The sequence below is a fragment of the Nansenia antarctica genome (assembly GCF_963989245.1).
Source record: "Nansenia antarctica genome assembly, chromosome: 7".
NCBI lineage: Eukaryota > Metazoa > Chordata > Actinopteri > Argentiniformes > Microstomatidae > Nansenia > Nansenia antarctica.
In genome coordinates, this window is record NC_137677.1 from 60,236,003 (window position 1) to 60,263,543 (window position 27,541).

Consider the following 27,541-nt stretch of genomic DNA (forward strand, 5'->3'; position numbering starts at 1 on the left):
CTACGAGCACAAATCATTAAAGTAATAGCATGGGAATGAGGGAGTTTCTGTCTGGGAAGGAGTCTCTGATGGCCTTGAAGCCAGGTGCAGGATCATCTCTGCGTAACATGCATATCTGAATAACTCATAAGCTTTCCCTGAGACTGCCTCAGAGTTGGGTACTCTACTTGTAATTTTCAATAAACTATCACTGTGCAATAGACAAGCTCTCCTCCGTATTCCCTTGGAGCTGTTCAACAAAAGAACCAGGGCCGTCCTGCTCATTTGTGGTCCAGCAATTCGTGGTTCAGCGTCTTGCCCAAGGACATCTCGACATGTGGACAGGAGGGAGCTGGGGATTAAACCGCCGACCTTGCGGTCATTAGATGGCGGCTCTACCTCCTGAGCCACAGCCGCCCCCCAGCTGCTGTTCTGCTGTGTTTCTGGACAGACAGACAGACAGACAGACAGACAGACAAGTTGTAGGGGAAAATCTATAGGTCCGAACAGAGGGGGGGTTAATTCGCCACCTGCAATATTACCCAGAGACACTAGGGATCACGAATGTATCTAATCCATGTGGAATTGGCATGGTCTGAGGTGTGACTGAAATCTAATTTCCACCAAGTGTGTTTATGTGTGTGTGTGTTAGAGATTGTGTGTGCATGTACATGTGTGTTTGTGTCTGTGTGTGTACATGTTTTATCCCTATCATCCTGGAGGGAGCCCATTCTCTGGAGACTGCATGAGACTGCAAGTACCCTTGAGAGACAGAGATGATCAAAGGTATGAAGAGATGAGAACATAATGTTCTGGGTAATGAATTTAGGCTACATGGCGCCGGATTTGGCGGAATCCGCGATGATTTGATATTGTTTGCGGCCACATGACTCCGCCGATTTCGAGAGCTGACACGGCGAACTTATGAAAAGTTTGCAAGGGAGTTTTTCGTATCGTATTTTGTATTGTGTGATTGGCGATACAGGAGCGTGTGTTGAAAACAATGACGTAGAGCTACTGGATAAAAGCATCTACTAAATATATAAAATGTAAATGTATATATCAATATGATACGTCTGTATGGCTGTATGGCATGGCTAACTACTATCTCAATGTCCACACTTGTACACAACTTAGAAAGCATGGCCAATACTCTGGTGAAGCACATCATACCATGACAACCACAAAGATAAGGCTATTTTAGCTTCTTGTTTTTGCATGATCAAATGTTTGTATTTGATATTCAATACATGTGTGCCAAGAAAATATCCCCTACACCATTGCACCACCACCACCATTTTCGCCCAGAGAACTGCCGCTCACTGGATATTTTCTCTTTTTCTGACCATTCCCTGTTGCCCCAAGAGATGATTGTACGGGAAAATCAGATTCAGATTCATTTATTTATTCAAATCCCATTAGATCAGCACTTTCTGAAATACTCAAAACAGCTTGTCTGCCACCAACACCCATGCCACGTTCAAAGTCACTTAAATCACCTTTCTTTCCCATTCTGATGCTTGGTTTGAACTTCGGCAAGATTGTCTTGACCATGTCTACATGCCTAAATGCATTGAGTTGCTGCCACATGATTGGCTGATTAGATTTGCGTTAACGAGCAGCTGAAAAGGTGTACCTAATGAAGTGGCTGGTGAGAGTATATTTTAATTTGTGTTGAATGTGCAGTATGAATAGTGCAACTGCATTTGCCCAGTGGCGGGCGGTGCATTTCACACCTAGGCCTTCAGTGATGTCCGACACATTCCTACCTGAATTATTCTACCTCTTAATACCATCGTTATGACGCCATGGCTCTAGAAACTAGACAGAAACACAGTATAACCGGGCGTTGCATCACCTTAACATAGTCAGACAAGTACAACAGAGTTATATTAATATTTCCGAAGCATTTTTAATCAATAAATCCGCATTTACAATGAAGAGTGTTAAACTAACATCTTTAAGATCGCTACATTACCCACGTCTGTCGTCTCGTCCACCATAATAGCGACAAAGGGTGCCTTTTTAATCTCCATTTTGATCTCTTCTCCCATCACTTAAGCAATAGCAAAAATCAGGTCGTTTTGTATTTTGCCTGACGTCCCAGTAAACACTTTGTTTGTGGACAGGTGGTAATGTAAATCTGGGTTGTTTTCAGCCAGAAAAGAAATAAGCTCAACGTAGTTTCCTCTGTTTGTGGACTCGGTGCTTTCATCGTGTCCCCTAAATGATAGTTATTGTTTACCCAAAAACAGGACACAATCGATCAGTATTATCGATCAGTCAACGAAAGCTTTCGTTGTGATGCTCCGTTTCCCTGCGCACTTTCGAAAGTTTCACATCTACCGGCATATACGCATCTCAATAGTGAATATCAATAGTGCGTATCAATAGTGCGTATCAATAGTGCGTATCCAATCAAAAGACGTGCTGGGTGCTGACATCATTGAGCCTTCCAGCAGGCTCCGTTGTTGCTTTTGCTCGCATCTACGTAGGTTTACTAGGAACGCCACAGGTTTTCTCGTTCCAACGTTAAGTTACAGGTCGAATCCGCAGCACCGTTTAATGTGAAGGCGGGCAGATTTTTGAGCCCCCTAGCAACACATTTTGATTGGATAAAAGCTCTAACATAAAGGCCAGCCCTCCAAATCTCAATCGGAGACTGGAAGCAGCGCAACCAAGAGGAAAGCTATGAAATGAAGAGAATAGACTATGGGGAATCATTAATACATATTTGTGGAAAATATATATTAAAATAAAATGTATATTCTGATGATGTTTAGGCCAGCAGAGAAGGCCTTGCTGGCCCTGACGGCACACCACTGCATTTGCCTATAAAACGTGTTACCTGTATGCATGTGCAAGGACAAAACTTTGGTTTGGGAAGTGGGGGGGGGGACACGGAAGATTTCTTTTTTACATTTGAAAGTAAAATGCATCAATTTGGTGCACTTTCAGGGCAGAATTAAGAGGCTAGATCTATGAAGAACTACACACATCACTCTGTTGACAAGCATAAATGGTTGTGCTATAAGCAGCAAGCACATCAAAAGACGAAGCTTAATAATAAACACATTCATAAATACAGATTTCAGAAAGCTCTGAAATCAGTTAATTTACGGGCGGTCAGTTAAAAGTCTTTACAAACTAACTGTAAACATGCTGGACACCAACAGTAACATTACCATCAGTGGGGGGGGGGCAGAATCTAGGTTTTGAAAAGTGGGGGGGACATGTCCCCCCTGTCCCTAGTGGAGATTACTCCCCTGTGCATGTGCAAAGAATGCTGATATGAAACATGAAACATACGGTCATCAATAGTATTCTGCAACCTGCCAATTGAATGGTCGATTTAAGCTACCTCTATTGGGTTCATATGTGTGTAAATCTGGCTCTGATAGCCAGTGCCAGTGTTCTGGCTGATAATAATTTATGCACTAGAATAGATGATATTGTGTGCTGGTTATGTTGTGTTTTGTGCTCTGTTGAATGGACTCTGTTTCTGCTCCTTGTGAGGAGTTTTTGGATCGTTGCACTAAAGATCAACTTCTGAAAATTGCAGACGAGTATGAACTTTATCTAAGTGGTCTTGGTGATTAACCAAGGTACCATGCTTCTTTCTTTGTGCGTCGGTGTGAAAAAACACTTGTGTGGCTAAAGGTCAGATCGGCTCCGAAATTGCATTTCGTCATCGTGGAGCCTACGCCTTAAACAGCATCCAGGAGAAACTTCCCCACCCTGTCTAGACTAGTATACAGAGTAGACAGAAATGTCATTTACTTTTTCTGTAATTACTTATTAATAAAGATTTCAAAAATGATGATAACCATCTTATTATCTTAGTTTACTGTCATTTCAATGCATTATAGACATTTTCTTTACAACAAGCATAACAAAAATACGTTTTTTGATCGCTATTATGCCGCTATGAGTACACCGACCAACGCGACGCGGTCCGCGGACCAACGCAGAACTATAAACTTGGAGAGCCCTCGCGTAGGCTACGGCGTAGAAGCATAAATTGGGCTTCAGTGTGCGTGTGCGTGTGTGTGCGCGTGTGTGTGCGCGTGTGTTTGAGGCTTCAGTAGGTTTTTATTTACCAATTTCCACATGTATTAACCAAAGCTCTATGGTCTGGGCCATGATTAAAGAGAACAGATGTTATTCAGCCAGGGACAATATTTGATTGAAAATCCAACATTTATTGAAAGTTCTTGTAGTCAGACTACAAGAATGAGGGCAGCAGTGACAACTGAAGTTTTTTTTTCATCCGGCCTAAACAGTTCCTCCAGGGGGGAATTGGTGGTCAGGCGTTCATTCTCTTCATTGTCTATAACTACCCTGTACTCTCCCTAACCATTAACCTTTAACCAATAAACCTGAGAGATAGGAGCAGGAGGGTGTGTGTGTGTGTGTGTGTGTGTGTGTGTGTGTGTGTGTGTGTGTGTGTGTGTGTGTGTGTATGCTGTTAGAATAGATTCAGTTGATTGATATCCAGAGAAACCCAACAGTCTGTCTCCTGTTTCCAGGCCTTTCTCTAGCCTCAGGATCCACACTGCTCTACTGTCAGGTCAGCTCCAGACTCTGTTGGCACCGCCATGAAGCCTGGCCCTGCAGTCTGTCCATCCCTCTGCACACTCTCCTCCTTCAATGCTGGGGAGAGAGAGAAAGACATGTTCATAAATGTTTATCTTCAGGGGGAAAAGTGCAATAGAAATGTGCAATAACTCTATGTGTAATATTTGTGATATGTTATACGTGTATATGTTTGTGAATATGTTTTTCTGTTTTTGCACCTTCAGAAGAACCACTACAATTTCATTGTATAGGCAACTGTACAAGGACAATAAAGTCTATTCTATTCTATTCTATTCTAAAGGGAAAAAGAGTGAGAGTGAGAGAGAGAGTTTTGAGTTTTAACACATCTTTGTTGCAACATGTTACAAAATGTCAGAATGTATGGAGCACAACAGCTATATAGACCCCTACCAGAGAGAGAAAGAGTGAGAGAGAGAGAGAGAGAGAGAGAGAGAGAGAGAGAGAGAGAGAGAGAGAGAGAGAGAGAGAGAGAAAGAGAATAGAATAGTTACTACATTGTACCGATTCGAGTCAAACACCATAACACATACACATAAACAGGATTACATCTTATTCCCAGCATAAGTCATAACTCCATACGTTTCGAGGTGACAAGGACAAACAAGAAAGAAAAAAAAGAAGAAAAAAAAACCCAACAAATTGAAAACATTGCAATTCAGTTTGCATGAGTGTGTCTGTACAAGCATGAAAACAAACACAGACACACAGAGCCACACACACACACACACACACACACACACACACACACACACACAAACACAGTGGGATCCAATTCTTTTTGAATGACTTCCACCCCGACCCCTTTCCCACTCACCCTTGGCCTGGCTACATGATGCTGCGGTGGGCTTCTCAGGCTGCTCCCCCCCGCTCACGGCAGCCCGGACCTTCCGCACCACGTACCGGCAGGCTGGGGAGGACAACCACAACAACAACAATAATGTTGAACACTAACACTGTCGTTGATCACTGGCGCTCCAGGTAGGCTGGTCAAAGTTCATAATGAGTTTGAGTTTCTGGGGCCTTCCATTAGCGGTCTAATTACAGTTCATGACTGGAAGATTGAATAGCTATGAATCAGGACAAAAAGCCTATGCTTTACATAACAGGCAAGGCTACTGGAGGTAGGGATTGGAGGACAGGCTCATTGTAATGCATGGGATGGAAAAAGGAACGGTATCAAACAGTTCCTCATTCCATTCCATGCAGTCAAATGAACAGTGGGTCTGTCCTCCCAATTTCTCCCTCCACCAGCCTCCCCTGTTGTACAATACACAGCAATTGCAGAACCCACATAACATAATAATAATAATAATATATAGCCATTTAGCTAACACCTTTATCCAAAGCAACTTACATTGCAGTGAGTGATTTTTCAGTATATATGGTCCCAGCGAGAATCGAACCCACAACCTAAGGACCATGCTGTCAGTCATCTTGGCCTACCTTGGGCAAAACTCAACATGGACATGATGCAATGCTTTACCAACTGAGCCACAGAGGACCATGCTGTCAGTCATCTTGGACTACCAGGAAAAACTTGGACATGGACAAGATGAACATACAGTATTCTAGTCACTGTTCATTCGACTGTAACACTCATCACAACTATGATAGGGACAGAATTCTAGAACACCTGTGATCTGTGTATAACCTTGAAAGCATGATTAACACTCAGGAAACCATAGAAACAGATGTCTATGTTTGTATTTTTTTTTATCCTCTTTGGGTGAAACCTTAACATTTCTATTCAGCCTTCTGTTCAGCCTTTGTTTTCATGACAAATAAATAAAATGAAATAAATCATATTGTGGTTTCATTGTTGGTTGGATTCTATTGAAGTGTAAGATAGACTGAATAGGCCTAACCGAGATCATTCTATTTCTATGGGAGAGACGACCCTATTCAGGATCTTCAATGGAAGAACATTGAGAGAAGACAGGTTGAATAGGTGGGATGCATTTCCTTGAGACAGGTCGAGCTCCAGACCAGCCTTCGGACCTCTCTCAACGTCAGCAATGTGCTGAGTCATGCTTCAGTTCAAAACACTGACAAGGATATCTGAGTCAGCCAGTCCTGTTCTCTCACAGCACTTAGTTTTTATTTCAGTTTCAGGACCTTATACAATCATAACCACAATGTTGTCTACAAAAAAGAAAAACAAACAAAAGAAAAATAAACAAACAACAACAACAAAAAAGGGTCAGGGGAATAGGGGTGAATGGGTGTAATGGTGTGTGTATGTTACGGTACATGTGGGAAAACTAGGGTTAGGGTTAGGTGCTAGGGTGCTAGGGTTAAGGTTAGGGTTAGGTTTAGGGTTAAGGTTAGAATTAGGGTTAGACATGCCAGCATGTACCAAGTCACCCTAGCACCTAACCCTAACCCTAGTTTTCCCACATGTACCGTAACATAGTGAAATGAGGTGAGTTGAGGAGACGGAGATATATATCAATCAGAATGTGTAGAAGGATTCACTGTATTATTAAAGCCACAAAAGGGCTACACCTTTTAATAAATAGGCCTATATGTTTTTGGAGTCTCAAAGACGTTATTTGTTCCATCTGATCAATTTCCAAAGCTTTCTCAGTCCACATATTGTATGTTGGGGGGTCAGGTTATAGCCACTTCATTTTGCTATTAGTAATATTTGTTTTAGTCATTAGTCATATTTTATCTCTTCTATCAATGCCTTCAGGTACTACTCCCGGTAGTGCCACCTTTGGATCTTTTGTGAATTTTGGTGGAATACTTCTTCAAGGGCCTCAAACACACCAGGGGGGTATTCCATCAACATCGCTAAAAGAAAATCCAGGTTTAGTCTGACAAGTCTCGCGAGAGTTCCTAAAAACATCCAGGCATATTCTGACAAGTCTCGCGAGAGTTATCCAAAATAAGCCAGGATTTTCCTTTAGCGACGTTGATGTAATACCCCCCAGGCTCTTCCCAAAATGTTACAGCACTTTGTTTTGACAGGGCTGCCCTGGCAACTTAAAAATCCATCCTACATCAGGCTGCATCTGTCCTCTTTCCCTAAGACCTGCTTACGTTGAACACTTGTTTTGAAGTATTCACCCAGCTGGATAATTGAGCAGGGACTTAGAGAATAAGATTGAGAGAGTGAAGATACTGGTCTAGAGGGGATAGAGCCTTGGCAAAGGCAGCCCCTCTGGAATAGCCTCTCCCTCCATGTCAGATCCACCCAGAGCGTCGAGGCTTTTAAAACCTTAGCTTAAAACGTACCTCTTCTCCCTGGCCTTTGAGCTTTGACCTGAGCTGCACTTTTCTGCACTTTTCTGCACTTTTCTTTCTGCATCTATTGTATTCTGTATTGCACCTTGTTTTTGTTTTTGTGTATTTTATTTGTTGTTTTGCTAGTGTTTTAACTTTTATCTGTTGAGCACTTGGTCTCTCATGTGGCTCAGCTTACAACACTTTATTGTTCGTTCGATTCCTGCTGGGACCATATATACTGAAAATGTATTCACTCACTGCAATGTAAGTTGCTTTGGATAAAAACACCAGCTAAATGGTGTAGCCTATATTAAACCTCTGGGTGAACTCAGAATCATGTTGTTTATATGGCTATGTTACATGTTGCTGTTCTCTCACGAGTCTGCCCGAGAGACACACGGTGTCATGTATTCTTCTTAGTTCCATTATGGATTCTATGATTCATTCAGATTATTATATAATCAAATAACTCACCATTGACGATCAGTCACACCATTGTACACAGATATCCTAGTTACACACACAGCGTATTCTGTTATGTATTATTACTGTGTTATAATAGCAAAAGGTTCTGCTCTTTCACGAGTGTGTCAGCTGCGCCTGCTTCTCTTCCTAGAGAGTCGACCCCTCCTCGCGGACTCCTGACCCACCCAGAGAGAGAGCGAGAGAGCATGGGGAGGAGTCTACAAACATCACCTATCAAAAGGCTGTGTTCGTAAATTCGCTCTGGAAAATCTGATCAGCACTCGTGGAATGCCTCTTGTCCAATCAAATTACTTTGTCCCTTTATGACGTTGGACCCAGTGTGCACTCCGGCGCTCTCAGAGCAGATTTACGAACGCACCCAAAGTGAAGTAAATTGTACCGCTTTCCCTTCTGTCTCTCTCTGGATATCCAAATTAAATAAATAATACAAATAACAATAACGTAATTACTACAAATCCTAAAATATAACCAATGACACGTTTTTAACTGCTTATTTTTGTTTTCCCATAAAAACGGATATGCTCGGAGCTCATTGATAGTTTGATTATAACATATCGTCTGTTAGTTACCCAGTGTAACATTGCTCTCGAACATTTAGGTTAAGATAGTGACACCACCCCTAGGTTAACATTCAGGTTAATGTTGTATGACGTGTGCAGTACATAGAAATGAGCATATCCATTTTTTATGAAAAACAAAAATAAGCAGTCAAAAACGTGTCGTTGGTTATATTTTAGGATTTGTAGTAATTACGTTATTGTTATTTGTGTTATTTATTTAATTTGGATATCCAGAGAGAGACACAAGAGAGAGACACAAGAGAGCGGTACAATTTACTTCACGTTGGGTGCGTTCGTAAATCTGCTCTGAGAGCGCCGCAGTGCACACTGGGTCCAACGTCATAAAGGGACAAAGTAATTCGATTGGACGAGAGGCATTCCGCGAGTGCTGATCAGATTTTCCAGAGCGAATTGACGAACACAGCCTTTCGATAGGTGATTGGACGTGTCTCTGAATGCCGTGCAGTGATTGGTTCTCCCTCGACACTACACGTTGTTGATGTTGTGTGTTAGCCAGCCCAGCTCACTGCTAAATTGAAACTGAAACACATTAGCTAGATAGCTAATTTGTGAGGTGAGCAACAGTAGCTATATTTTAAATGTATTGCATTATGTATTTTAAGTTTACGTAATCCCGGTTACAGTAAGCTAGTTTAGCCAGGCTAACTTCTACTAGCTTTCCATTGAGGAACCTTCTGCACTGCCTTGAACATCATCAGCTGAGACTGTGCTAATGTGATCTAGCTAGCTAACCATCGTATTTGCAGTTGAATACTTGTCATATGTGTTGTTGTGTTTGTGTTATATCTGTTTAATATATATAACGACCTTGTAATACATGTCGTGACGTTAGAATTATAAGGTTCTATCTCCATTTTTGTCAAAATTGAGTTTTTTTTTACATAACCTGATCCATTAGGTTTTTGAGTTAGTAATTCATAAAATACAAAGGTTCCATCTCACAAAACATAATGGAATGTAAACACTTTGATGCTCAATATCTCTGAACTGCCCTAAACGGAGATAGAACCTTATCATTCTAAGCTCACGATGTAACAAAGTAACTAGCTTCTAGTTAGCATAATATTCTATTACAAGTGTTGTTTACCAGGCGAACAACCAGTAAGCTAGCTTGTAAAGTGGCTAGTTTCTATGATCATGGTCGTTAAAACGTGATGTTCTCATGATGCTAACCGTGTTGTTCGCTTCACTAAAGTAATCCAATAGTTGTAGAAACTAATGATAAAGTCAAGTACCTTTGCGGTCGGAGCTAGTGGCCATTAGTGAATGTCTAATGTGCCAGTACAGTACTACAGTAAAAAGATGCCCCCCCCCCTCTGTTTTTTCAGGACGTACATCATTGACTGACTGCCAGCTCCAGAGGGCCAAACCAAGGGCACAGAAACAGCCCAGTGCAGCAGCCGAAGGTCCATTATCCATCAGAGGACCCAGGGGAGAACCCACACCTGAGAGGGACAGAGGCACCAGGAGAAGGCAGGAGAAGGTACAGTACAGCTGCATTCATTACAGTCAAATGAACGAACAGTGACTAGAATACTGTATGTTCATCATGTCCATGTTGAGTTGTACCTGGTAGTCCCAAGATGATTGACAGAATGGTCCTCTGTTGTGGCTCAGTTGGTAAAGCATTGCATCATGTCCATGTTGAGGTTTGCCTGGTAGTCCAAGATGACTGACAGAATGGTTGTGGGTTCGATTCTCACTGGGACTCACTATATACTGAAAAATCACTCACTGCAATGTAAGGTGTTAGCTAATATGCATTCTTATGTATGATAGGTGTTATATAATAAAGACCATTCATTCATTCATTCATATAAATAAAGTAAATAATAAATATTATTTTCAGAGAGGGCAGAATGGCCGGGTTCTTGGATAACATCCGCATGCCAGAGTGTGAGTGCATTGGGGACTGGGGAGAGAGGAGAAACACGGTGGCATCTATCGTCTCTGGAATACTGGTAAGTGTAGAGTGTGTGTGTGTGTGTGTGTGTGTGTGCGTGTGTGTGTGTGTGCGTGTGCGCGTGCGTGCAAAATACTGATTTAGACCAGTAGTATGACTAGATTGGTTGATTTATATATAGGAGAGATCTTGGGTAAGCAGAGGTGAGTTAGACTGTCAGAGAGACAGGGCAGCGGTAGTCTAGAGGTTAGAGAGGCCGGCTAGCAATCGGAAGGTCACTAGTTCGATCCTCGCCTCAGGAGGGACTTGCATGTGCCCTTGAGCAAGGCACTTAACCCCTAATTGCTCCTGGAGCACTGACTATGGCTGACCCTGTGCCTAGAGCAAAAAATACCAAATTCCAACAATTGACTGACAAGTTTATGGCATGGCAATAACACTTTTTTTTATTATTATAGATTGTGGCGCGATAAGAGAGTCAGACATGTCTAGGTTCCACATTGATTAGTCTGCACTTGATCATAATCAAGCCAACTTCAAATACAGTCTTTAGTCTGCTGTAGTGGATTTAATCTGGTTTCTTCTCTATTGATTGAATATTGAACACAAGGAGATTGATCAACTTAGATGGAAGCCTTTTATTTATAAAGTTACATGAGAGCAGTCTAGAGTTTGCAAAGTCCAAAGCCCCAGAGCCCCCTCCTTCTCTGAGCACACCCCTTATATACAAAGTCGACACCTTTTAGGAGATCACTTCTCTTGGCAAACAAATGTGGTGACAGGAAGCGCTAGAGTTTAGTAAGTGCGCAACAAGTCATTGGCTCCGTCCCCAGGCAGACTGAATTGTTAGCTACGATTTCCCAGAATGTAGAGATACAGACTTCAATTCTCAGTATATTTGATATAAAACTACAACACTGCCTTAATGTTGTTAAATATAAAGGCTTGTTGGATGTAATGAAGAAAAACTAGCAATGATACAAATTAGTTTAGATAATTAGTCAGATAAAGTAGCCTAGTATGTGGTTGCAAAAACATAAAAAGTGCAAAGATAACATAAAAATAACAATTAAAAGGTTAAAATAAAAATCGAATGTATGTAAGCCTACATTGTCACACACAGGCTTTGTGCATGAAAAGCTTTATCTCTGTGTTCAGATTGTGACGTTCAGTTATGGGGCGGCTGTGACTCAGGAGGTAGAGTCGCCGTCTAATGATCACAAGGTTGGCAGATCAGCGGTTCGAGCCCCGGCTGGCCTCATGTCGAAGTGTCCTTGGGCAAGACACTGAACCCCAAAATTGCTCCCAGTGAGCGGGCCGGCGCCTTGCATGGCAGCTTGCCGCCACCGGTGTGTGAATGTGTGTGTGAATGGGTGAATGAGAGGCCGTTGTAAAGCGCTTTGGAGCAGCTTTGGAGCCGCAAAAAAGGCGCTATATAAGTGCAGTCCATTTAGCTACCATTTACCATTTCCGTATTCAAGTAAATCTAAAGGCCAATCTTCTGTCTCACAGTGAGAGCTCGTCTGGCATGTCATTTATCACAAGTGGTTTGGAAAGCCTCCGTCGGATGGATTCTGTTGTTCTGCTTTGATATCTTTCCGGCTTTTTCCGAATTCTTTTCGTGTAATTTCATGTGATTGCTTCCATGGCAGTCGCATCTGCCCCAGAGAGAGCCTGAGACAAATTATATAATAATAATAATAATAATAATTCATTGAATTTATATAGCGCTTTTCCGAGGCTCAAAGACGAGAAAATGAAAGCGTTGTTGGGGGGGCGTACGAGAATAGAAGTAGCCTGAGGCTGTCCTGCTTCTAAGGGCTTTTTCATCCACACATCTGAAGCCTCTCTCTCACTCTCTCTCTTTCTCCTTCTCTCTGGCACGCTGACCCTCTCTCTTTCTCTCTCTCTCTCTTTCTCTCTCTCTATCTTGCTCTCTGTCTCTCTCTATCTCGCCCATCTAATCTCTCCATCTCTCTATCTCGCCCTCACTCTCTTCTCTCTTTCGCCCTCTCTCTCGCCCTCTCTTTACCCCCCCCCCCTCTCTCTCTCTGGCCTCCTACTTTAAAGTATGTGTTGAAATCTACCCCACCTCTGTCTGACTCACTCTCTGTTGGACACACCAGGTGAACTTTGGGTATAGGCCTACACGTTGCAGCACACTGCAAGTTTTGCAGTCGAACTCTCATCCAGGGAGATCCAGCTATGGGATTGTAGTTTATTTTGTGTACATTTCCTTAGACACACACACACACACACACACACACACACACACACACACACTCTCTCTCTCTCTCTCTCTCTCTCTCTCTAGCAGAACCTCTGTCAACCTTGAGTTGTAAGACTGTTCTTACCTGTAATTCTAACCCCCCCCTCCTCTCTCTACCTCCCTTCCTCTCCCTCTTCCCCCCTCTCTCTCTCTCCCTCTCAACTCCTCTCCCCCTCTCCCTTTCTCTCTCCTTCTCCCTTTTCCTCTCTCCCTCTCTCTCCTTCTCTCTCTCTCTCAGTTCTTCACTGGCTGGTGGATCATGATCGACGCAGCAGTGACCTACCCGTCTCAGGAGGCCATGAACCATGCCTTCCACACCTGTGGAGTCTTTTCCACCATAGCCTTCTTCATGTGCGCACACACTCACTCACCAAATACACACGTTAAATACACACATAGACACAGAAGATGATCACCACTCTGTACTCCTCCTCTTCTCACACTGCCAAGAGAGTTATGACATTGACATACAACACGTGTGTGTGTGTGTGTGCGTGCGCGTGCGTTTTACAGGATCAACGCAGTGTCTAATGGTCAGGTGCGGGGGGACATCTACGGAGAGGGCTTTTTTGGCCGAACAGGTACGTTACTATGCTTCTAAAGCTGTTTCCTCAGCTTATTATGCGTTTGACTCGTGTGTGTCTGTCTGTGTGTCTGTCTGTCTGTCTGTCTGTGTTTTTGTCTGTGTGTGTGTGTGTGTGTGTGCGTGCGTGTGTGTGTGTGCGCGCGTGCGCGCATGTGTGTGCGTGTCTGCATATGTGTCTGTGTATGTCTGTGCATGTGTGTGTCTGTGTGTGTCTTTGAGCTTGTGTGCCTGTGTGTGTGCGTGTGTGTGCGTGTGTGCGTGTGTGTGTGTGTGTGTGTGTGTGTGTGTGTGTGTGTGCGCGCGTGCGTGCGTTTGTGCGCGTGCGTTTGTGTGCGTGCGTGTCTGTGTCTGTGCATATGTGTGTGCGCGCGTGCGTGTCTGTGTCTGTGCATATGTGTGTGTGTGTGTGTGTGTGTGTGTGTGTGTGTGTACATACACATCACCACTCTGCGTGTCCCTGCAGGAGCTCGTCTCTGGCTCTTCATTGGTTTCATGATGATGTTCGGCTCTCTCATCGCTTCCATCTGGATCCTGTTTGGAGGCTACGTGATACCCAGTAAGTCTCCTCTCTTTCCCTCTCTCTCTCTCTCTCTCTCTCTCTCTCTCTCTCTCTCTCTCTCTCTCTCTCTCTCTCTCTCTCTCTCTCTCTCTCTTTCTCTAACAGAGCCATAAGATAGAAAGTAAGTGGAGAAAAGATGGCATCAGATTATGATCTGACAACACCTTGCAATTCATAATAGTAATGTATCTTTTTGCACCCCCCATCTTATGGTCAAATCTCCCAGTGTTCATCTGAGTAGTCCATGGTGTGTGATGGCGACACCCCGCCTGTCTCCATTCTGCTGCAGAGCGTTGCTCCTGCTGTCGCATCAATACCTGTACCACCGTCACACCGGCTAGTGACGCTTGGGTTACTTCAAACTCCATAGGTCTTCTGTTTGCTCCTAGCCTCAGAATCACATTGGGGGGAGGGGGGGAGATGTCACCATAGGGCGCTTCTCGCTTCATGTCACAAGTCCTTGTTGTTCTTAATTGTTGATTGTTCCGTCATGGTAATTTGGAGCCTTCACCATGCTCTGTTCCTTCCACCTCATTGTGCTCAATCAGGTGGAAGACTTCCAGGGTGACTGTCTGGGTGACTGTCTTCAAAGTAGTGCCTCACTCTCCTTCCCTCCCTCTCTCATTACTGTGGTGGTGATTTAGATCTTCATTGCGCTGCCGTATACGGGAGAGGAGGTTGACGTCGTAAATCAGGAAGACCTCTGTTTACGGACACGACACGAAACCATGCAACACAACTGAGGTCTCCGTAGTAGGGGAACGGAGTAGGCAATTATTTTGTGGCTCCGTTTTGAAGGACGCTCATGGTGACGACAGTGCAATCCAATCTTTTGTTTCATTGGATTTCTTGTCACCGTAAATTGCGAGAAAGGAATTGTGTCGGCCGGAGGTTGGAGAGAGAGGACGTTTTCTAGGAACCCAGGCTGCTTTTGGGACCCCCTGCTTCTACCTATTGGCTGTTAGTGCCCCTGCTTCTACCTATCGGCTGTTAGTGCCCCTGCTTCTACCTATTGGCTGTTAGTGCCCTGTAGCGCTTGGTGGCTGGTTGGGGTATTCCCAGCTGGGTGGTGATGGAATCATCTTCTGCACACTACAGGCCATTTATCGTTTTTGAAATAGAACATCTATTCTCTAGTATTCTAGTACATGCGATAATAATGCCACTTTTCGAGGAAAGCTGCCAGATAGATACAGAGTACAAGGATGCCAACTGTCCTGCTAAAACCCTTCATTATCAGTGAGGCTTGTGTGTAGTCGTGTCAGTAGTGGGTAATGTTGAAGCGGTTTTCATCAGCTGTTGTCCGTCTACTTTGCTGTCCATGCCCTTTATTTTTCCCTTCGGTTTCAATTGAAATTAAAAAAATGTTGTTTAAGCAGGAACCAACCCCAGAAGGTGTCATGTCCTTGTCCTCCCTGTGTCGTGATCCATGCTCTTTACATACAAACTTAATTAATTACAAACATACAAACTCGGGGTCGGCAGTAACCTCGTGGTTAGAGAGACCGGCTAGCAATTGGAAGGTTTCTGGTTCAATCCCTTCCTCAGGAGGGAGCTGCATGTGCCCTTGAGCAAGGCACTTAGCCCCTAAATTGCTGCAGGGTTGCAGACTATGGCTGACCCTGTGCCTCGAGCAAAAAAAAAAATCTAAATTCCAACAATCAATTCTAAATTCCAACAAGTTCATGGCATATACTGTAAATATAAATAAAACATTGTTCTTCTTAATTCTTGATTTGATTTCTCTTGTCCTCTCAGAGAAGGAAGTGTATCCAGGGTTGGCAGTGTTCTTCCAGAACACCTTGATATTCTTCAGGTAAGCACCTGAAGTGTGTGTGTGTGTGTGTGTGTGTGTGTGTGTGTGTGCACGTGTCGTGTTTTACAGGAGTACACACAGGCTAGTTGCGAGGGGAAGGAGGCCAGAGATAAGGGACTAAATTCTTCTTTGCTTTTTTTGCAGCACGCTGATCTACAAGTTTGGACGGACTGAGGACTTGTGGGGCTAGAGTGGCGGCCTGCTGAGATGTCACTCGCACACACACACACGCACACACACACACACACACACACACACACACACACACACACACACACACACACACACACACACCCTTGCCCCTACACACGGGAGTGCAATCAGAGTACCCCTGTTTTTACCAGAGTGGATGCCAACGCCGACCCATTACAACCACTCAGCTGACAGCTAGAACTGCTCAGTAATGATAGCCTAGTCGCCTGTAGGCAACCTCCCATCAACAATGTTCTGGGTGAACCTGGGTGAATATGTTTATTATGTTCCGCTTCCTTTCCATTTAGACTTTTAGGCCGTTAGGATCGGAATGTCCTAACATTTTTACACACATTTGATTTGTAGTTTGAGCATGCATTATCCAGAAGATAACATTTGAAAAAACCCAAAACAAATGAATGACTTAAAGCACCTACTTCTCTATGTAATATATGGCTATTCAATGGCACTATGTTGTCTGAAATGTCTTTTAACTGTTTGACCTTCAAACATTTTAGGGAGTATTTATCTAGGCATTTTATTATCTTTGTACTGTCCACAACGCCGGCGTCTTTCCCAAAGGTCAACTGTATGTTAAGTTGAATTAGTTTATTTTTTATTTTTATATTTTGCCCTTTTTTTTTTATTCATAATTTCCTGAAACATATTTATTTATGCACATATACAATACTTGTGTTGTATGTGAATTGAGTTATGAAAGCACATAATTATTTCACTGGGGAACAAAGCAATTTTCAGTTGATGTATTTAAGCAAGTCACTGTGTATCATTTTACATAGATTAGTATTACATGCACTGGATTATATAGTCTAAAGACAAGCGCTTTGGTGAAGTCTTTTTGCTACAGTAAGTCTCCCATATATACTACCGGTGAATAGTTTTAGCACACCTCCATTTTTTTTAAATGTCATTGAAATTTAGCTAAAATGCTAAAATGTCATCAACAAATCACTCAATAAGTTGAATTAAGTCCATCTTAATGCAAGGATAGTAAATAGTTTGTATATATATATATATATATATATATATATATATATATATATATATATATATATACAAAAAGTATATAGGGTCTCTGATTTGCATAGGAATCAATTACACACTGTGTAGATCAGGTTGTCATTACAAACTGGGCACTACAAATGGAGAGGAATACAATTTGCTCAGGGATGCAACCCTGAAGCCTGGGAGACTTTTTTTTTGTTTAGCTAAATTTCGATACAAACTAGAAAACTGAGCTGTTCTAAAACGTTTGACCGGTAGTGTATAACGACCAGTTCCTGTTTGAAATGGTCGGTTTGTCTCAGGATTACTTGCAGAATCTTGTCCCTCCTCAGCCTGTTTCTGTCTGAAACCGTTTCCTGTTTTTGTTCGTCCTAATCTGAAAGTGACGAAGCAGCTTCAAAGTGACACAGAGGTATTTGTTGCAACGTTGTAGTTTTCTTAGTAAAAAATCCCCCTCACTTTTAAGAAGGATCTCAGTATTTGACAAAGCTATCATTCTCTTCAACATCTTGATACCTATCCAATCCTTTCAGATCTACACAAGGGTTCAGGAACACAAACAAGGCTAGGGGTTGTATCTTGGTCAAGATTGATTGCTTGTTGATGTCACAATCACAGCCTCATATTGATACTCTCATGCAGCAGTCCTAAGGCATGATGGGAAGTCACAGCTCTCCATACTGACCTACACCTAGACTGAAGAGAAGGGTCAAGCATGAACTAAAAATGGAAGTACTTGGTACCCTTATGTAATGTTGCTATGGTCCAGCCAAATAGAAGGACTAGGGTCTTTCTCTAGTGTTGCTAGGGTCCAGCCAGGGACAGTTGGTACCTTATGTAGTGTTGCTATCGACTACCTCATATCCTTCTGTGTGATAGCTATTCCATACAGCTACCAAGTTAGTCAAACTGCCCTCTTCCACATTACAGTGTCTATCTAAAGCATGTATATATTCTAAAGCCTGTTAGCTGATACTGTACTGTATTTAAGAAAGGGAACACATATTTGGCAAGCGTTAGACAAGGATGAGGAAACATTTTGTGGTCAGGTGGTCTGAAGTAGCAGATTTGGGGGGTATTCAATCCGGGTGAGAAATAAGCCTAGATTTTCCTTTAGCAACGTTGGTGGAATACCCCCCTGAACTGTGTATGACAGTAAACTGGAGGTCAGGAGTTGTAGAGATGGTCATTGTTTTTGCTAGCTGGTGAGTAGTTCTGAAATTCACCACTTTCAAATGGATCAATTTAGCGGCAGAAAGCTGAACACAGTGTGAAAACGTAATAATTTTAACATTAGCAGATGCAGCATAATGGTTCTAGTCTATTACAAATCAAAGGGATGGAAACACAGATGAATTTCGACTTGTTTTAACTCTTCACAGGGTCAGTTAAACATCCTATGCTCCTGATAAGAAACTGCATCTGCTCTAGACGTGGATGACCAGTGATTGAGTCATTATGATGTGTTGGGAAACGTGGGAATGATCACACTTCCATAAGGGATCTTTTTCAATCTGAAAAGGGAATAATTTTTTTCATGGAGTTCCTGATCTGCCAGCTTTTCATAGTAGTGATTGGTCCATGAACATGTATTTACCTCTTTATCTTCTTGATTTTTTTCAATGATTGATGTTGGATACTGGTAATGTAACCCACTTCAATAAAAACATTATTCAAATGACACGTTTAGTATTCGCATTTATGAGTGATATCCAGGACAAATATCGATGGGTGTTGTCAGAGTCCATTTATTTTAACACACTCTCTCAAGTTGAGAGCTACAAAAAAAGTATTTTCCAAGATAAATGAAGTACCCATGAAGCAGGGCCATGTAGTCATGTGTACGTTCCCTTAGTGGCAACAAACATCGACAAGGTTACAAGCAGCAATACACAGAAATGAAATAAGAAAATACAATCAATTGTAATTGCTATCAACTATCTTTTCTGCTGTTATTATTAACAGCAGAATCCACAGCATCTCTTGCCTCTGAAGTTCACATGAAATTCGATCATGTTTTAATGTAACTAAAGACTGCTGGTTTACCTTACTGGTTAGTGTTACATGTTTAAAGACAACCAGTGCTCGACCTAATCAGTTCTCCATTGAATATAGAATACAGCAATTTACAGATTAGGGGAACATCTATGGTGATCTTATTTCCATACTACTGAAATCATAAAAAATTAAGACTTAATTAAATACATCTAAAAGTGCCAATTCAGCTGTTTCTTCCCCTCTTATCCATAATACAGGCGGTGCAGTTCAGAGAAAGTAACATACATTTTGTGTATGTTCTGTATGTCACACAGCTCCACTAAAGTGAACCAGAGACACAGTTCTGCCTCCGGCCTCGTTATTGCCCCCACACACCACCAGAACACAACGCAGGCGTAACACACACGGGTTACATTTGCATACAGTAAAGCTCCAGGGGGGCACCATTCCAACACCATTCCTGAAAGAAGAGTCCACGTCTGACCAACCAGAAGAGGCACAGAGATGGGACGAGTGGGCATTTGAATGAGACCGGACACTTGTCGGCCTACAGTTGTTCAAATCTGTGGATTCCCAGTTCATGTCCACAGACAGTCCTCCGAGTCTGGCGGGGGCGACTTCACGTGAGAAGTGAGTGCTTGCTGCTGTAAGGGTCTACAGAGCCAGCGGAAGACGGAGTTCCAGAGGATGAAATGGAGGCGTGTCCACTCCCTGACTCCTCCTCCTCCTCTTCAAGGGTGAAGGAGGATATGACATCGCAGGATTCCTCCACTTCAGTGTCGCCAGGGGGGACGATGGAGATGACATCATAGGATTCCTCAGTGGGGCTGCTGGTGTGGGACTGGGACGACTCAGAGAACGTCTGAGAGAGGAACTGGAGCGGGAAGGAGACAAAATTGGGGGATGAGAGGATGGATGGAGAGAGAGGGTATAAACTGTTTGTTTATGTGTGTGTGTGTGTGTGTGTGTGTGTGTGTGTGTGTTTAAGTTGACAAAGCCATACCTCATGATAGTGAGCTGGTAGCCTCATTGGGGATTGAATCCACTTTTTGACGTCCTCATGTTTCTTAAGGATTATGTATACCATAGCCACTGTGAATGCGGCAAACACCAGGACCCCAACGATCACCCCGATCATCGCCGCAATCTCGCGTTGCATTTTCGTTTGGGGGATGACATCACACAGCAGGCAGCTGGGGGGTCCGTAGGGCTTGTGGTAGACGAGATACTGGACCTGCACACAGTAGCGTACCCCCACTTCCAGACCTGGGATGGTCACTGAGGAGGACAGGTCCTCACTGTACTCCTGGTTAGATTCAAGGTTCAAGGTTAACTTTATTGTCACACAAAGTGAAAGTTTGCCTTGGGCTTTCACCCATGCTGCAGCTGTAAAAGACATTACATTTCACATACAAAGATGTGAGTGAATAAATACATACAGCAAGGTTCCTAAAAGCACCTATGGTATATACAGGAAAAACTAAAAATGGGTACAGACAAGGGTAAAGAGGGCATGGGAATCCTCTGTGTACTGTCTGCGGGTTGTGTGTTATGCTACGAGATAGAGCTCTCATTGTCTGAAGATTCACTAGTGAATGTATGTGTATTTCTCCAGCCTTTGTATAGGAGTACTTACTCCTGCATGCCAGATTCCCAATGGCTTAGGAATGGAGCAGCAGGGATCTACGTACATAATACTGTTCTATATTACGTTTTTAAAGGGATGTTCCACTCTATTTGCCTATCATTTGCCCCAGATACTTTTTATGCACATTGATTGTATATTTAGATCTACTCTCTCAATTTCTGTTTCGGAATCTGCATATTAAAAAAAAAACAACAACACTCAAACTCAACTCTGAAATACTTTGCCAACGGAAATGTAAAACTCAACACATCAGACTTATTTCTTGACAAATGCACGAGTAGATCTCTCTATCGACACTAATCAGTCCAGTGGGTTGCTTCAGCCGTGCAATGCTATCAGAGAGAGAAACCAAAACCAAAACCTGTTCAACACCTGTTCAGAAATTAGGTTGAAAAACTGTGTTTATAAACAATGCATCAAATAAGTGAAACATACAAATGACTCAGAAGCAACACTCGCATAGCGTTTGGAGTGTGTTTAAGATATCTTTACGGGATGAATGGGCTTCAACAAGGAAGACAAGCTGACCAAAGACTGCATCTATACAGCCCGTTCCAAATTATTATGCAAATGATATTTTTCTCAGATTTTCCTAAATAGTCGATGCAAATGACAATCAGTATAATTTTCAAGTCATCAACCGTTAGAGTATAATTTACATTTTATTGAACAAACCTCCCAATGATAACAGTATTTTTTTTTAAAATAAAAAACTAAAAATCCACTGTTCCAAATTATTATGCACAACAGAGTTTCAAAACATTTTATAGGTTGTAAAGAACTAAAGATGGTAATTTGATGAACAGTGGATTTTGAGTTTTTTATAAATAAATAAAAATACTGTTATCATTGGGAGGTTTGTTCAATAAAATTTGAATTATACTCTAACGGTTGATGACTTGAAAATTATACTGATTGTCATTTGCATCGACTATTTAGGAAAATCTGAGAAAAATATCATTTGCATAATAATTTGGAACGGGCTGTAGAGAGAAGAGTAGAGGAGAGTGGAATATTAAGTCATTAGGGAGTCCTACGTGTTCAGTCAGCAAGGAGAGGACCTCATCATTTTCTAAAAAATGATTATTTAAAAAAAAATCTGAGTGGGGCAGTCCTCATATTTGTCATTTTAATTGGATAGAGATAGTGAAGATAGACCGGAAGGTCTGACAGTAAGGAGATGGTGGAGGAGGTGGATAGTGAGCAGGGCATGGGCTGTATTCCAACCCATGCCGACATGGGCCAGTATGTGTGCATTGTAGCCAGCGGTGCTAGTCCGCTGGACCACCCCAGGCCAGCTCACCTTCAGCTCCTCTCCTTCTCTGCCATAGTGGACCCGGTACTGGGCGTGGGCCCCGTATTCATACGCCAGGCTGTTGTTCCACATGTGGACCGTCAGCGAGCGAGCCTCAGACGAGGGGGCCAGGGTGACCACGGGGCTACAGGAGTCACCTGGGTGGGGAGGTATTAATAATAATAATAATAATAATAATAATAATACATTTTATTTGTAAAAGCACTTTACATAAGAAATCTCAGAGTGCTACAATTAAAAACAAGAAGATAAAACAATAAACATTTTCAATTAAAAGGCTAAAAAAATGCTCGATTAAAAAGGTAGGTTTTAAGGCCTCGTTTAAAAGCATCCACAGACTGTGGTGCCCTTAGGTGGTCAGGGGGAGCATTCCACAGCCTGGGAGCAGCCGAGCAGAAGGCCCGATCTCCCATTACTCACTGTGTAACAGACAAGTCCTGTACATTACATTTTAACCATTTAGCAGAGGCTTTCATCCAATTACACTAACCCTAACCCTACAATTAGAGATTACAGGGACAGTCTCCCTGGAGTCATTTAGAGATAAGTGCCTTACTCACAGGCACACTACTGGTGGTGTGGGGATTTGATATTATTCACCTCTCAACTCCGATCAACTCACTATCCACTAGGCCGCCACCACCACCCCTACCACCTCTACCACCTCTACCACTACACTAGGCCACCACTACCCCTACCACCTCTACAATGATGAAGATTCCCCTCTCAATCTTGATCACTTTTAAATAAAACATCCCCTTTTTTTTTTACCCAGCACCTGACAGTTGAGACATGCTCAACGCTGTGGGATTCTGATACTTAACTGAACAGTTAGGCTAATCATTATGCCTTCAGAGACCTGGCCAGGAAAAGGTGGAGAAGATTAGCTGTTGTTCTGGTAACAGGAAAAGACGCCGCCTTCCGCGGATCCTAACTCTATTAAGGGGTGCGTTCGTAATTACACCCTGAGAGCGCCAGAGCTCACCGGGTGCGTGCTCTCTGACCATTCTGAAATGAACTGACTTCAGTTGAAATCAGAGCACTCTGAGCACTCAGAGCAGATTTCCAGAGCGTATTTACGAACGCACACAAGAAGATGAGTGACTGGTGAGTTACCATGGCTGCAGGCTTGGACTGGTCTAGACGTACGGCCCCCTTCCTCTAATCTGACACTCAGCCTCGCACAGCGGGTCTGGTCCTTGTCCTTAGATCTGGAGATGTCGCAGGTGGTGAGCTGTGTGTGGACGCAGCCAGGGACATTCTCCCACGTCTGGTCGGCAACCCTGGGGTTACTCCTGGGGATCAAAGAGAGGCTTCATCAGGAGACGAAGGAAATGTGGTATGGCCTTCTGATGAAGTGTTGTTATCGTCACAATTTACTGGGGAAAAGATGATGGTAGCGCCAGCCCAATCAAATCTGTAACGGGGCTTAGACACTGTATTGCCATCACTATCAGTACTGATACTACTATTGCGTTTTATGCGTTTACCATAAACCCAGTGCTTCATTTTGACTGAATATCAATTTAGATTATAGAAACTTGATATCATATCAGAATATCAACAGCCATTTCCTTTAGGCCTGATGCACGGATGATCAAACACAGTGTGCACCCATACTGGTATGAAACAACACAGAGGTCTGAGCCTATTATTATATCCTCCGACATTAAACCAGCTACTCACTGGCTGAGCTGGACAGTGTACTTGGCATCTTGGTGTCCAGCCGGGGACTTCCAGGTCAACCTTACTGAGTCAACTTGGACGTCCTGAGGGGGTGGTATCGGGACTTCTGCCCATGCTTAAAGAAACAGGAGGGAATAACTTGTATTGATTCACTTATTCAAACACACAACGTCAAGGCCACAGCACAGTTCATATATGAGCAACAAGGTCAAGGACCATTCTTCAATCATGAGTAGCCTTTGTTTACATTGATTATACCATTGTCGTAACATAGCCTACACATCTTAATATAAATACAATCCTAGTCACAGTGTCCCAGTGAATCTAGGGACAAAAGCGACTGCAGAGCGCATTTCGTGAGCTTAGAATGATAAGGTTCTATCTCCGTTTAGAATGATAAGGTTCTATCTCCGTTTAGAATGATAAGGTTATATCTCCGTTTAGAATGATAAGGTTCTATCTCCGTTTAGAATTATAAGGTTCTATCTCCGTTTAGGGCAGTTCAGAGATATTGAGCGTCAAAGTTTTTACATTCCATTATGTTTTGTGAGATGGAACCTTTGTATTTGATGAATTACTAACTCAAAAATGTCAACATTTTAAAAATAACACCACACAGGCATTAATAAACACCTAATGGATCAGATTATGTAAAAAACTCAATTTTGACAAAAATGGAGATAGAACCTTATAATTCTAACGTCACGAATGTGCAACGTATTTACCGTGACAGATGAGAATCAACAGCAGCAGAGGCATCATCATTTCAGTGGGTTTCAGTCGACATGATTACATGTTATTATGATTGTATCAAAGCTCATAAGCTAAACACATTTTGCCAAGTTGCCAACCCTTTCCCAGAAAATGCGTATGATTTTTTACTTCCGTATCCAAGGTTAGGAACGCCCTTAAATAAAGGAGCAGCTTTTCTTTTGCAATATCAAAGGAACTGACTGGTTTGTATTGTGCATGGCCTGTAATGCTTAGTTCTACATTGGCCAGCCCAGAGCTAGCTCTATTTATTGGCATGATAAGCATGGTGGGTATTTATATATTATATATATATATATATATATATATTATTAATACATAAACAATAATATATTAAATATTAATATATAATATTTAATAGTATAATTAATATAATATACATATAAAATATAATACATATTAATATTTATTATATATATATATATACTTATATATAAGTATTTATTGGCATGATAAGCAGCAGTCACATGGATGACTTCCCCCACACCCACCAGTAAAAGTGGAGCAGCAGCATTATCCGTGAGAGCTGCTGTGGTTTTTCTCGTGGTGGTTTCAGTGGTGTACGTGTGAGCGGCTTGGGTACAAACCACAGGAGTAACTAACCCCTTCATAGCAAAAACTAGTTATGACTTATGTGTCATGAGGTTGATTATGTTGTCATTATGTTGTTTTCCCAACTTTGTCAAACACAGTTCAGAAGTCACACCCAAGAAGTCTCATGATCACAAGTGATATGGATACAGCTTTCAGTCATTTTAGTCTCTGATTTGGGTTTGTGAATTTACTGTTATATTCGAGGCTCTGCTGTGTTGAGCAGTTGACCAGTTTGTTTGACAAGCCGACTTATATAAATAAATAAATAAATAAAATAAATAAATTGTATAAATACAATTACAAGTATCTACTGTCTGGGACTGTCTCTGCATAAGATCTTTTCAGAGATGAGTCCCTGTGGTGCAGCATACTGTATCTCTAGATCTCTAATTTGACAACAACACCAGCTTGAGTTGGGAAGTCTTTCAAATTAAACTGGAATTAAATGGAAGCTAATAAGCTTGTGAGTCTGTGTACACTACAGTATGTGTGTGTGCGTGTGTGTGTGTGTGTGTGTGTGTCATACATATCAAGCAGGCAGAAAGTGAGCCAGCTTGAGTCGGGGAAGACTATCAAATCAAACAAATCCTAGCTCTGAGAAAGCCAGTAAGCTTGTGTGTCTGTCAGGCACATATTGAAGAAACGTCACTTTTATTAACAGATGGGAGACATGAGAAAAAAATCGTACTGTGACAAGTCAAGTCATTTCAGGTTAACCAATATAGCCACATGCAGTACCAATAACGGATTCAAGACTTAAATAAATTCCGTGCACAGTACTATAGTATACCGTGTGATCATATATATGAATATATGCCATTTAGCTGACACTTTTATCCAAAGCAATTTACATTGCAGTGAGTGCAAACTTTTTTCAGTATATATGGTCCCAGCGGGAATCGAACCCACAATCTAAACGTTGTTAGTGCGACGGTCTACCAACTGAGCCAAGACACAATAGACTCTATAGCATCAGTACTCAAGACACAATCCTCTAGCCTTAACCCTTCTTCAATCAGTATTTAATCTGAGGGTGAATCGCAAGTCTTCCCTTGATTCCTCCCGTCCTCTCTCCTTGTCTCCTTCTCAAGAAGCATTGGAGGGGAAGGTCAGAGGAGAGGGAGCTCATTTCTTCTCCTCACCAAAAATGTTGAGAAGGAGTTAAGTAGAAGGGATGTGACAAATTACCTCCTTCTTGCATAAAGGAAATGACTCTCAATGTAGAACATTTCCTGGTTTGTCAAACAAAGAGTTTTCTCTCCACTGCCTCTTACTCATCCACTGGCATCCAGGGCAGTGAGGTGTGTTGAAGAAGGAGTTCCTGTTGTTCCCAGAGCAGTTTGATCTATAGCAAAGGTCGTTCCTTTGGCAACATGTTTGGCAGCTATTCACCCTCTGTGTGTCCCCTCTCTGGCTACCTTGGAGCTATGGAGACTCCTCTCCTCTCTCCCTCTCTCCATCTCTGTCGCTCTGTGTCTGTGGTGATGCTCCGCCCACTATCCTCTCCTGAGTATATCCCAGAGTCCAGGTCGGAGCTGCCCTGCCGGCCCGGCATGGTGGAGGCAGAGGAGGAGGCAGAGGCCGAGGCGCTGGCCTGGCCCACTTCTGGGTAACCCTGGGTTACCTGCTCCTGGCCCACCTCTGGGTAACCCTGGGTTACTTGCTCCTGGTCCACCTCTGGGTAACCCTGGGTTACCTGCTCTGTCTGGACGGCCACAGGTACAAGAAGAGCCACCACGGCCTCCACGACACAGCTCTCCTCCACAGGCTCCAGCAGGGGCTGGAGGTACACTGAGGGTCCCTGGGGGGGAAACAATGACCTTATATGGTTACGTCTCTGAGGTCACACTATTTTACCACATGGAAAACAATTACCGTATATGGTTACATCCCTGTGGTCACACTATTATACCACATGGAAAACAATGACCTTATATGGTTACATCTCTGAGGTCACAGTAGTTTACCACCTAGATTGATGGAATATTGGCCAGACCTATATTTTAAATATGTAGGGCATTTCTGCTTTATTGGGATAGAGACAATAGAGATTGACAGGAAGGATGGGTGAGAGAGAGAGGGGATGACATGCAGGATATGTCAATGGCCGGACATATCTTGCATTGCAGGATCTTGCGATGATATGGCATACGCCTTAGTGTGCTACGCCACTTATGCGCCGGCCAGACATTCTTAGTGGTGTTAGTGTGGACATTGAAACACAGATAGTAGACAGGCTCATTGTAACGCACAAAATCATACACACCTGATCCCATTCCTCATTCCATTCCATGCAAGACCT

The 27,541-nt window shown here is 42.6% G+C and overlaps 2 protein-coding genes and 1 long non-coding RNA gene across 3 annotated transcripts; 1 reads left to right on the top strand and 2 right to left on the bottom strand.

The window, feature by feature from the left end:
• Positions 1-4,172: 4,172 nt before the first annotated feature.
• LOC308161984 lies at positions 4,173-8,448 on the bottom strand. Its single transcript, XR_013937570.1, has 3 exons — positions 8,284-8,448; positions 5,393-5,485; positions 4,173-4,632 (listed from the first exon to the last, which is right to left on the bottom strand). It is a non-coding gene; the product is annotated as an uncharacterized lncRNA (long non-coding RNA).
• Positions 8,449-9,361: 913 nt separating this feature from the next.
• On the top strand, positions 9,362-17,106 carry LOC308162015 (transmembrane protein 50B-like). Its single transcript, XM_080536100.1, has 8 exons — positions 9,362-9,429; positions 10,205-10,359; positions 10,726-10,837; positions 13,287-13,399; positions 13,562-13,629; positions 14,098-14,190; positions 15,952-16,009; positions 16,154-17,106. The coding sequence occupies exons 3-8, from the start codon at positions 10,736-10,738 to the stop codon at positions 16,197-16,199; spliced, it is 480 nt and encodes a 159-aa protein (XP_080392226.1). The 5' UTR covers positions 9,362-9,429; positions 10,205-10,359; positions 10,726-10,735; the 3' UTR covers positions 16,200-17,106.
• A 2,712-nt stretch (positions 17,107-19,818) lies between these two features.
• ifngr2 (interferon gamma receptor 2) lies at positions 19,819-24,732 on the bottom strand. Its single transcript, XM_080536494.1, has 6 exons — positions 24,600-24,732; positions 23,875-23,989; positions 23,305-23,483; positions 22,177-22,325; positions 20,229-20,531; positions 19,819-20,099 (listed from the first exon to the last, which is right to left on the bottom strand). The coding sequence occupies exons 1-6, from the start codon at positions 24,637-24,639 to the stop codon at positions 19,845-19,847; spliced, it is 1,041 nt and encodes a 346-aa protein (XP_080392620.1). The 5' UTR covers positions 24,640-24,732; the 3' UTR covers positions 19,819-19,844.
• Between the last annotated feature and the right edge of the window lie 2,809 nt (positions 24,733-27,541).

What these genes read in the sequence shown, in the direction of transcription:
- LOC308162015 (XM_080536100.1), top strand. Translation starts at nt 10,736, where the DNA reads ATGGCCGGGTTCTTGGATAACATCCGCATGCCAGAGTGTGAGTGCATT. An exon ending in CTATCGTCTCTGGAATACTG is followed by an intron (nt 10,838 to 13,286) that starts GTAAGTGTAGAG and finishes TCTCTCTCTCAG; the next exon opens with TTCTTCACTGGCTGGTGGAT. An exon ending in TCCACCATAGCCTTCTTCAT is followed by an intron (nt 13,400 to 13,561) that starts GTGCGCACACAC and finishes TGCGTTTTACAG; the next exon opens with GATCAACGCAGTGTCTAATG.
- ifngr2 (XM_080536494.1), bottom strand. Translation starts at nt 24,639, where the DNA reads ATGATGATGCCTCTGCTGCTGTTGATTCTCATCTGTCACG. An exon ending in GTTGATTCTCATCTGTCACG is followed by an intron (nt 23,990 to 24,599) that starts GTAAATACGTTG and finishes TGTTTCTTTAAG; the next exon opens with CATGGGCAGAAGTCCCGATA. An exon ending in TACACTGTCCAGCTCAGCCA is followed by an intron (nt 23,484 to 23,874) that starts GTGAGTAGCTGG and finishes TTTGATCCCCAG; the next exon opens with GAGTAACCCCAGGGTTGCCG.